Genomic DNA, 10,127 nt, shown 5'->3' with positions numbered 1-10,127 from the left:
TTCGGATTTATTATGATGACGCCTCAACCTGTTTGCGGAGGATAGTGGCTAACTATGTCTTCGGTAGGTGAAGATGGACCATTGTTTGCTCAGCCTGAACTACTGCCACCAATCATCTGTAAAATGGTACAAGAGGGGTTTAACCTTTTTGTAGGGCGAAGGGTAGCTCGCCGCGGCAATAGTAGTCCAAGACGAGACAAGGATGCTGGTATTGGGGAGAGGGGACTACTACTAATGAGATCTTGATCATTCCGTCAGTTGAAAAGTAACATAATGAGAGATTGGAGTAGTGTACTCGGGTTTGACGTTGTGTTGGAAAAGCTGCCATTATCGGGCGAGGGATACCGAAAGAGTCCAAGGGCAATACTGTAAGGGAAAAGCTGGTAAAGCTAAACGGTCGGCCAAAAGACAGCAAGCAGGCGAATAGAGTTTCACCCAAAGAAAAGTCGCTTTGTGCATTATGACGATGAGGGAGCTCCTTCCGGCTTCCGGGCATATACTACTATGCTAGTCATCGTTAGCGTTCTCCTACCCATCTACAATCCACGTCGACACTTACACAGGCCAATAGGTATGACACCCAGGATCTCTCAGCTCTGTTCTGACTTTCGCAAGTAAGACCTTCAGTTCGTCAAGGCTCCAGCCAGCGTAGTATGTATACAGTCTCAAGCTCAAACCTTCAATACCCTCCAGCATGGCACTCAGTTGCAGCAATCCCGCGTCACGTAGCCGCTTCTCCTTCGCCCAGGTTCCGACCGGAAGCTTGAATTCCAAGGCCTTGCAGTCGACAAATCCAGCCTTTTCAAGGCTCGATGTCATAAACTCGATGCTAGTCCGCAGGTTGACACCGGCTTTTTTGCCGGCGCGACCTTGCTCGACGCACCACGTTACGAAAGAGGTACCTGGGTTGCGAGATGTGGGCTGTATGACTCCCATGTAATCCATTTCTTGGAGTTCGATGAAGCCGCCTGGTTTGGTGTGTCTGTGTGATTGGTGAGCACAGCCTGAAATGAAGAGGGTAGAACAGGAGGGGCAGTGTTACTGGTAGGCTTGAGCAAAGAGCTTATCCCAGTCGCGTATGCAACCAGTCATGGTGCGCAGATGAATTAAATCGAAGAAATCTTCTTTCCATGTCCATGTCTGCTCTGCGTCGTCAATTTCGAATTTGACATTTGGCGGTACCCTGCTTTGGTCAATGGCTTGATCTGAACATGGCTTCTATGTGCATACCAGTTCGGCTGTATTGGACTCAGATCAGTCGCAGTCACTAAGCCGTTAGTTCACGCGTTATGATAGCGAAGAAGGATAGATCTTACCTGTAGCACTAGGAAACTGCTCTGCAGCATCGATTGCCCAGAGACCAGTCCCAGTTCCAATGTCGAGGATCTGATGTGGGTCCTTCAATGGAGCGAATGCTACTGTGTCGTTGAAAACGAGTTGCAGTGAAGCATATTTGATGTCTAGCCGATCCTGTTCTTGCTCGTCGTCTGGAAACATGTATAGCCCATCTTGATATGCATGGTACCTCCTCCCGTTCTCGTAGCGGCCGGCCAGGATACTGGATGTAACAGATTCCGTCTCAGATGCTACATCGCTGTACGCGGAATCTGCATCATCAGATATGGGGTCAACAGTGTCCCCACCAGGAGGCACAACATGAGGTGTATTTTCGTTGGCGTTTGTTTCCATGTTCGCCAATTCAACCACCTGCAGTCCTGCGGTGTTAAGGACTCTCGAGTATAGCAAGCTACCTAGTGAGTATTCTTTGTTCTTCTCGGTACGAGTCGTCTAGGGTCCCCACTTTCAACGCCCTCTACCGTTGACTTAACTTGGCCAGCGTATGTATGGAAGGCTCAAAGATGATGAGACGGTAGGCGTTTGTTGGGGGGTAGCGTTAGCAAAGACTGAGCAAGTGATCAAGTGGTTCGATTTTTGAAGGCTTGCCGGCACAAAATTGAGGGTCGATGTCTGTAAGCAGGGCATACACCGGCCCGGGAACGCGACGGCGTTGATTGCTTGAGCCCGCATAATGGCGAAGACACACGTCTTGCGACTCGTTCACAAAAGGTCTTGACACGCGCGTGACTAGCCAATGGCCTATCATCGGGCAGCCGCGAGACGTTGTGACTGGCGGATAGTTTGCGTTGCTTTTCCAGTGGCTCCGCTTTCAACGCTGGGAGGATTCGATGTCTCGTGAGGATGCGGGGTCGCAGAGTCGCCATAGAAGACGTTTCATCGTTTATGAGAGGCTATTGATTCCTATGACGTGCTTATATGAATTGAAGAGGCCAAGGCGAGCTCGTGGGAGCGCAATCTGTGAATTGCAGAGAGAGGATGGACGATGGGTGACATCCATTCTTTTAGCGGCACCCTTAGCTGCACTGCGGGCTGATTTTTGGTACCAGAAGCTGGCTAGGGCGATGACGAGCATATCACATTAAATACCGCTCCCTGTTAAGCTAATGTGAGGGTAGCACAATAATTCTGTAAGAATGCCGTGCATATGGGCGCGAGTTGCAGCGTTCGCCCATACCTCGGCCATAGCTCGGGATGTTGTCACGACTCGCCCAACAGCTTCCTTACTCCTACACCATTCTGTTCACCTTTCTTGCCCACACGACTCTCAAGCTCAGCCAAAGCAACATACTATATCCCAGGGGCACCACTTACTAGTACTACGCTAACGCCAGAGAGATGTACCAGTACACTGCCGGCATGTCTAGAGCGGGCTACGCATCTGCACGCTAGCTTTTAGACCATTCAGGATGTAGATTAACAGAACTCGGCCGTGGTGCAAGCAGACGTCACCAGCATGTGTTCGTGGGGGCGTTTCCGGCGGAAGCAGTAGATACACTGGACATTCAATTCTTGTGCAAGAAAAAAATGGCAACCGATGGCAAAAAGGACCTCCATGTGCTCATTGTTGGAGCTGGTGAGTGCTAATGCGAGGTACGAGGGGTATTTGATGGCTGGTAGAGCTAACCAGTCTCTCAGGGACGAGTGGATTGCTCACCGCGCAGGGTCTGAAAAAGGTACACGCGATTTCATACTTTTGTCGTTCACTGGCCGTGTATCATGCGCGTAGCTAACATCTTGTCTGATAGGCCTCCATATCCTTCACCATCTTCGAATCCGAAACGACCAGCACCTACCAAACCCGTCCGCGAGAATGGGGCATGACGCTGCACTGGGGGAGTACCCATATCGCCTCATGCCTGCCTCCCGAACTCGTTGAGCGCTTCCACGAAGCCTATGCCGATCCGTCACAGGCGCCCGACGCTGCCACAGGCCTCCCAATTCGCAATGGCAAGACAGGCGAGCTCATCATGGAGATGAAGGCTGAAAAGCCATATCGTGTCAGTCGGAAGAAGATGCGGAATCTGTTCAAGGAGGGCATCGACGTGCAGTATGGGAAGCAGGTGGAGCGCGCCTCTGTTGGTGAAGACGGGAAGGTCAAGGTCGAGTTCGAGGACGGCAGTACAGCGACTGGCGACGTCCTTGTAGGCTGCGACGGTGCCAAATCGAGAGTGCGGGAGAGTATCGTTGGGACGGAGGCTGCAAAGCTCACGGACGTCCCTGTCAGCATGTTTAACTTCCCCTACAAGTTCGACGCGGAATTGGCTTCTCGCATCCGTCAGCAAAACCATTTGTTTACCACGAGCATACATCCAGATCATGGGACCATGTTTTGGCTTTCCAGTACGCATTTCGTAATTTCCCTTTTTAAGTATTTACTAGCCCACTAACACAGCTCAGTTCAAGATGTGCCCGACCCCTCCAAGCCGGAAACATGGACCTTCCAAATCTTGCAAAGCTGGATCGACGACACAGTGCCCCCATCCACTGACCTGTCCACTTTCGAAGGCCGCCTGGCCTTCTTCAAGAAGCGGTCAGCAGAATGGGCGGAACCTTGGCGCTCGGCAGGCCTCGCTGTGAAAGAGGGCACACAGATCCCGCTTGACAAGGGCACGTACTGGGGAAGAGCAAGCAAGTGGGATAACCGAGCCGGACGCATGACGCTGTGTGGAGATGCCGCACATCCCATGACACCGCATCGCGGCCAGGGATTGAATAACGCTCTCCAGGACGCGTCTAATTTTGTTTCTGCGCTGCTTAAAGTTCAGATTGGTGGGCAGAGCTTGCAGCAAGCGGTGCAGGAGTACGATGATGAAGTGTTGGAGAGGGGCACGCTGGAGATGAGTATCTCGTTGAAGCAGACGCTTTTTATCCATAATTGGGAAACGCTGATGCAGAGTCCCATGGTCAAGATAGGCATGCATCAAGCGAAGAAAGAGGATGCGAGCGAGGCGTGATGGCGTAAGCGTTAGGACTGAAGATTATATAGTTCGAGAATTTTGCAGATTAGACGGAATGAAGTAGAATGGGAGCATGGTAGATGTGTAGATGAAAAGTGAATGCGTATATCTACATTATCATGACTAGAGATCTCATGTCAACAATTCTTAACCCTCAGTTTACCGCAGAAAATGCATGCATGTACAGAAACCCAGTTTCCAAAAATAAAAATAAGTGACGCCGTCGCAATGCACAACTTCTACTCCCTTGCGCTCTAACAATAAAATGCCGAAGCCTCAAAAGCAATATTCTCCCGCCCCACGTCTCTCCTATATAAGCCCTACATGCGATAAAACTCGGGCAACGCACCGAAATCGTCCAAGGCATCCGGCTTCCCAGGACACTTCCAATCGCGATCATACGCCTTCTTAGGCAATATGCCAGCAGCGAGTCCGCGTCTATAACTCCACTGCGTCGCCTTTTCCGTCTCCCACGTCCAGTAGAACCAGCCCCAGCCGGCTTCAAAGCTATCCATCTGCGCAATAGCAAACTGGTACAGCCACTTCTTGTACTCGGTGCTGTAGCTGCTGGGATCTGCATTCGCCGGGTCGCAGGAGCATTTGCCCTGGACCGGGCACTGGGGCTTGAGGACCGAGGAGGAGGGATTGCCCGTGTCGAATGTGCCTTCCCAGCGAGTGCCGCGGGCGACGTTGTTGATGTACTGCGCGCAGTCTGTGTCTGCCTGGCTCCATTCGCCGCACATGGTTGGGCCGAAACCGGTTTTCTTGTCCATGCTGCGGCGCGACTGCTGTGTCCAGGCTTCACACGCGAAATTGAGTTTGTCCCTGTGCTTGAGGGAGAGTTGGTCGACGTTGAAGATGACGTATTGGTGCACGTCGAGCAGGAGCTTGTCGTTGCCTTGCAGCTTGCCTTGCCAGTTGTCGAGGCCCATGAAGCCGTCGCCGAAGACGATGATGCCCTTGATGCCGTCGGCGCGGATCTGCGTGATGGCTTTTTGGCTCCATGCAACCACTTTGTGCGTGTCTAGCTCCACGTTTCGCGGCTCGTTCACCAGCCCGTACATGGTGACTAGATTCTGGTAGCGATCCTGTGCGAAGAAGACGGACAGTTTGTGGTGGATGTCTAATGTGCGCTGTGCATTCAAGTCGCCGTCTGTGCCGTTCAGCCAGCCTATCACGCCCTGACGACCAGAGTGATTCCAGCCATTCTGGCTCCCTGGCGCGCCGTGTAAGTCGAGGTTCACACGCAGTCCGTTCTGTCGGCAGTATTCGATGCCCCGGAGGAGGTAGCGCCATGCGATTTGCGGGATGTAGGGGTCGCCGTCGTAGGTCTGTACAATCCAGTATCCGAACGGGAATCGAACATGGTCCAAGCCCGCAGCCCGTATAGCAACGAACGTCTGCCTATTCACGAAAGCGGAGTAGTGTCTCTCCATCGTATCTTTCGCCTTTGTAGGCCCGAGTTTCGAGAGGAGAGTCCATTCATCCACCACGCCGTCTTTGCTTCCCCACTTCTCGAAATAGGACGGTGTGATGAAGGGCTCAAGATTGAGCCAGCCGCCTACATTGACACCGCGGATGGGCATCTTGCCGTAATCAAACGTGTCGCTAAGCTTGGGAACGGACGGGTTCGCTTGTACGTCGTCGTCCCAGGTGGAGTTTAGCCCGATTATGGGGAGGCCACCAACCGTTTCTTTGGTGTAAGTGACGTTGAAGTCTTGCGTGTCAAACCAGACCCAGGGGTCTAGGATACCGCCTTGATCTTCTTTAGGCACGCTGCTACGGTCTTTACCGTCTAGGTTGTTGTTCTTTGGTTCTGATGCGCTCGCCGCGGCGGTAGTTTCCGGTTTACTGTCTTTGCTCTTCTTTGACACTATTACTGCGACGGCGATGATGATGACCAGAATGATTAGAGCAGAGACGATCCCAATGACGAAGCGTTTCCGCTTCTTTTTTCTCGCCATCTCTTCCTGTGTATATACTTTAGGCGGGCGCCCACCCCCGCCTCGCTTCTCCATCATGTACTGATACTCCTCGTCATCGATGCCGCCCTCTTCTGCCAACGGTCCGCTGATGACGCGCCGCTTCTTCTGCTCCATTCTGCGCTGTTTCTCCTCGCGCTTCCTCTCCCTTCTTTCGTCGGCCTCAGAGGGCGTATATTTTGCCTCGTGTCTGCGTCTGCGCTCTTCCCGCTCATCATCTGTATGTGCACTCCGCCTCTTCTCTCGCTCATCTTCAGTGTGGGTCTTTTTAATCTCAGCTACTTTCCGTTTCACTTCTCGCTCATCTTCAGCGTGGGCCCTTTTGATCGCGGCCGTTTTCCGTTTCTCTTCTCGCTCATCCTCGGTGTGATTCTTCTTAGCCTTGGCCGCCTTCAACTTCCCTTCTCGCTCATCTTCCGTATGGGCCCTCTTGCTCTCAGCCGCTCTCCGCTTCTCCTCTCTCCGCCTCCTAGCCTTTTCATCCTGTATCGCCGCATCGCTCTCCCCTGCGCGCCGATGATTCTCTTCCTCCCGCTTCTCCTTCTTCTTCTCTGCCCTCTCTTCCTTGACTCTCTCCTTTTCTAGATTCTTCTCCTTTTTCCTGACTTCTCTCAGATAGTCGTCATCGTAGTCGTAGGACCCCCACCCACCAGCTTTCTTGGCATTGGTTTTATCTAGCTTCGCAAGCGCATCGAGACTCAATGGCGCGCCTGATCCTCGGCTCCGACTTCCGCTGCCACCTCCTGATGTCGAGTTGCGGCGCGATTGTCTTGCTTTGCGCGGACTGGGCGACTCTTGCTCTGTATCGCTCTGGTGCCGTGGGCGACGCGGCGGCTGGGGTAGTAGATCGCCCTGTGAATCTGTCGCTCTGTGCCCCCTTCTCTGCCGGCCTACGTGGTCATAGACGGTGTTCTCGCCGCGGGACTCGTCTCTCCGTCGCCGACGCTCGGGCTTGTCATGCTCGCCGTGCGATTCTCTCCGTCTTCTTCGTTCTTCGCCGTGCGGGCGGCGGCGCGCAGGGTCGCGATCGCGGTCACTGTCGTCGGGCATCAAATGAGATGTGTAGGGATGTTGTCGCGCGTGGGACTCGGAATGCGGGGCGGCTGGAATGCAAGCTGAGAAACTTCAAAACCACTCAAAGATCATGCGCGATAGTAATACAACATAGCACAGAATAGGAACTGCTCACACAGAAGCTGGGCGCAAAGATCCCGGTAGCGATTATGTACAATTACGAAGTGGGACGGATGAGGCTGCTATTAGCCTTGTTGCTATAGTGATGGCTCTTGATTTATTGCCGAACTTGGCCCTGCGCCCAGCGCCACGTCGCGACCTTGGAAGCAGCAAAGTGTGGAGCTTGAGATCCGAATTCCCTGATTTTCCGAAACTAATCGTAGCCGAGCCGACTATTATTGTCAAGTCCCGGTGTTATTAGCCTTGCGTTATAGTTTATCGTTGACTGCTTTCCCGCTTTGCAAACAATCACCAGAGCGACCGAATTGGAGAACTCTCCAGTAGTCGTGATACTTGAATCTGCTGTGACAGCCCGGTTCAGGGGAGATGACATAGACTCCCAAAGCAATCTGGGTGCATCGAATCCGGGGAGCAGCTGGAGCAGTGCATCTGCCAGGAGAGAGACCCTGCATGAAAAGGACGCCTCGGTTGGTGTAGTGCATGACATCACAGCACGTGCGCAGGGAAGCTCAATCTGGACATGTCGAAGGACACGATGCCGTATCGTAAATGGAAAAATCGCAGTGATGCATTGGTGTTCGTGTGGTATCATAGCTAGGAAAATAAAGCCAATGCGCAGTTCGTCCGCCCAAACCATGCCGCTATCATGCCAATGAAGGCGAACCGGTGCCTCTACCCTTGTCCATGACGAGTGGAGCGGTGTAAGAATGACCGCCTGTACAGGTGCTCAAATCAATATGCCACCCAAGTGCAGCCGTAAAGATATATTCAAATACCCACTATGCCGGAAGTGAGCGGCGCGGCAGTCCTGACGGAAGTGGCTCTAGGGAATGATGTGTCGGTGGGGCGAGATCGACAAGTTAAAAAGGCTGATAAGTCGAATTTCCCGTCACTCAAGACGCAGAAACGCCTTGCGACGAAGCAGCGCCGTCGATGGACGCCTTCTCTTCGCCCTTGTCCGCCTGCTTCTTTTCGTCGTCGCTGTAAAGGCCGTGTTCGTAGATGTAGTCGACGACCTTGTCGGGAATATAGTAGCGGATGCTCTTGCCCCTCTTGCGGAAGAGACGGATCTTGGTCGAAGATACGTCGTTCTGGATGAGTTGCGGTATCACACGGATACTTTCCCTGAACTGCCGTAGGCTGACAAGCGCATCGTCTATGGCAAGTCAGTACAGGTGATCACAAAGAGGAATGGGGTATCTTACCAATATCAGTGCCGCTGCGCTCGAGTATGAAAGCGCCGTAATGGCCCAAGATCCTGCTAAGATCCTCGCTAGCCCACAGTCCTGGTGTGCTCATGGTTTGAATCAGGTCGGCGCCTGCAAGCAGCGCAACATGGATTGGTCTCTTCTCGCCCTTTCCATTATCGATGCCTCCCATGACCGTGTTCAGCTCGTGGTCAAAGTGGTCCAAGACCTTGACGGTCGGTAGGTACTCCTTGTGCAGTGGCTCCCACGGGTCAACGCCAATCCAGGTCGAGCTGTCCGCGACAGCAATCCTGGTCATGTTGATTCTGTGTTGCGCGGATGCCAGACCAGCTTTCTTGTATGCGTCGCCGACGGGGCTGAAGAAGCCGCCCACTACTTCGAAGTCGGTCTCAAATTCGCAGTAGTCGGCTGCTTCCTCGAACATGCGCAGATGCAGGTTCGTCGGTGGTGAGAAGGAGCCGCACGACACAAGCACAAGAGGCTGCTTCTCGGGATTTGACAGCTGTTTCTTCAGCCTTTCCTTTGGGAATGTGTAGGTATCGAGCGACATGGTGTCCAGGCTGTCGAGCGCGGCGTCATGGACAATGTCGCGGTTGGTGATAGAGTTCATGGCGGCGGCGGAGGGGGCGGAATTAAGAGGGCGCGGAGAGTGGGGTGCGAGGGGCAGCCACCGGGGGGCGACTCTCCGGCTGTGTAGTGAACGGTAGTGGAGTCGGCGACAGGACGATGCGAATGGGCGGGTGGCGATTTGGAGGGTGGTAGCTCTGGCGGGGAACGTTAATTGAAGGCGGGTGGTGAACATTTTATGAGTGAGCGCGTACCGGCGGACGAGTCAACGGGGGGCCTTCGGATAAAGCCCGGTATTAGGCAACTAGGCAGTTACTGCTGTTAGGCAGAGACGGCACCGGAAAGGGTCGAGATAGCTGGGTTAGTCGGGTATGATGGGTAGGCGAGGGCGGGAGGGAGTGGCGCAAGTTTAGGAATCAGGTTTATAGCTGGAGGGAGAGTTTAGGAAGAGTATGGATCTAGGGGGCAAGAAAAGGGTAGGACGAAAGGAAGAGGGCGCGCGACATTATGTAGACGTCTAGGCTGCGGTAGGCTGCGGTTAGAGAGTTGGAAACCCTTACAAAGCTTGATCCGGCAGGGTTGTCCGCTCTCGATGCGACAGATTCCTTCGGCCGTGCTAAGAAAAAATAAATGACGCCTTTCTGCAAAGGACCATGCAGCTGCGGGCCAACGTCGCCAAACTGCTCCGTTTTCTGCACTGCTTGCCTGCTTGCTTGCTAGGCACAGCGACTCAGGAAATGGGAGGCTCACGTGGGGCGCGGGGCGACTTTCGGAGTTGCTCCCCGCCTTGATAACTTCATCCGTGGCTATAGCTAGTCATCGGATTAGTACGAGACGTTAGTACGAGACGCGGGATGCCA

General features: G+C 53.5%; 4 protein-coding genes across 4 annotated transcripts; 1 reads left to right on the top strand and 3 right to left on the bottom strand.

The window, feature by feature from the left end:
* Positions 1-458: 458 nt before the first annotated feature.
* On the bottom strand, positions 459-1,689 carry K460DRAFT_400168 (S-adenosyl-L-methionine-dependent methyltransferase; the record flags this gene model as incomplete). Its single annotated transcript, XM_040936299.1, has 5 exons — positions 459-507; positions 560-982; positions 1,043-1,183; positions 1,231-1,267; positions 1,317-1,689. 5 exons carry the CDS (start codon positions 1,687-1,689, stop codon positions 459-461), a joined length of 1,023 nt encoding a protein of 340 aa, XP_040792644.1.
* Positions 1,690-2,784: 1,095 nt separating this feature from the next.
* On the top strand, positions 2,785-4,475 carry K460DRAFT_10327 (FAD/NAD(P)-binding domain-containing protein). Its single transcript, XM_040926508.1, has 4 exons — positions 2,785-2,932; positions 2,995-3,032; positions 3,105-3,699; positions 3,757-4,475. The coding sequence occupies exons 1-4, from the start codon at positions 2,884-2,886 to the stop codon at positions 4,311-4,313; spliced, it is 1,239 nt and encodes a 412-aa protein (XP_040792643.1). The 5' UTR covers positions 2,785-2,883; the 3' UTR covers positions 4,314-4,475.
* A 161-nt stretch (positions 4,476-4,636) lies between these two features.
* Positions 4,637-7,348, bottom strand: K460DRAFT_372449 (glycoside hydrolase family 5 protein; the record flags this gene model as incomplete). The annotated part of the gene is made up of 2 exons (XM_040934508.1): positions 4,637-7,150; positions 7,193-7,348. The coding sequence occupies 2 exons, from the start codon at positions 7,346-7,348 to the stop codon at positions 4,637-4,639; spliced, it is 2,670 nt and encodes an 889-aa protein (XP_040792642.1).
* Positions 7,349-8,385: 1,037 nt separating this feature from the next.
* On the bottom strand, positions 8,386-9,310 carry K460DRAFT_269291 (nicotinamide mononucleotide adenylyltransferase 1; the record flags this gene model as incomplete). The annotated part of the gene is made up of 2 exons (XM_040927553.1): positions 8,386-8,648; positions 8,698-9,310. The coding sequence occupies 2 exons, from the start codon at positions 9,308-9,310 to the stop codon at positions 8,386-8,388; spliced, it is 876 nt and encodes a 291-aa protein (XP_040792641.1).
* Positions 9,311-10,127: the final 817 nt, after the last annotated feature.

The sequence above is a fragment of the Cucurbitaria berberidis genome, assembly GCF_010015615.1.
Source record: "Cucurbitaria berberidis CBS 394.84 unplaced genomic scaffold K460scaffold_1, whole genome shotgun sequence".
NCBI lineage: Eukaryota > Fungi > Ascomycota > Dothideomycetes > Pleosporales > Cucurbitariaceae > Cucurbitaria > Cucurbitaria berberidis.
Note: the sequence above shows the minus strand (reverse complement) of the source record. Positions and strands in the feature narration are given on the sequence as shown.

Coding starts and splice junctions, on each gene's coding strand:
- K460DRAFT_10327 (XM_040926508.1), top strand. CDS start 2,884: ATGGCAACCGATGGCAAAAAGGACCTCCATGTGCTCATTGTTGGAGCT. Junction 3,033..3,104: donor CCGCGCAGGGTCTGAAAAAG/GTACACGCGATT, acceptor CTTGTCTGATAG/GCCTCCATATCCTTCACCAT. Junction 3,700..3,756: donor GACCATGTTTTGGCTTTCCA/GTACGCATTTCG, acceptor AACACAGCTCAG/TTCAAGATGTGCCCGACCCC.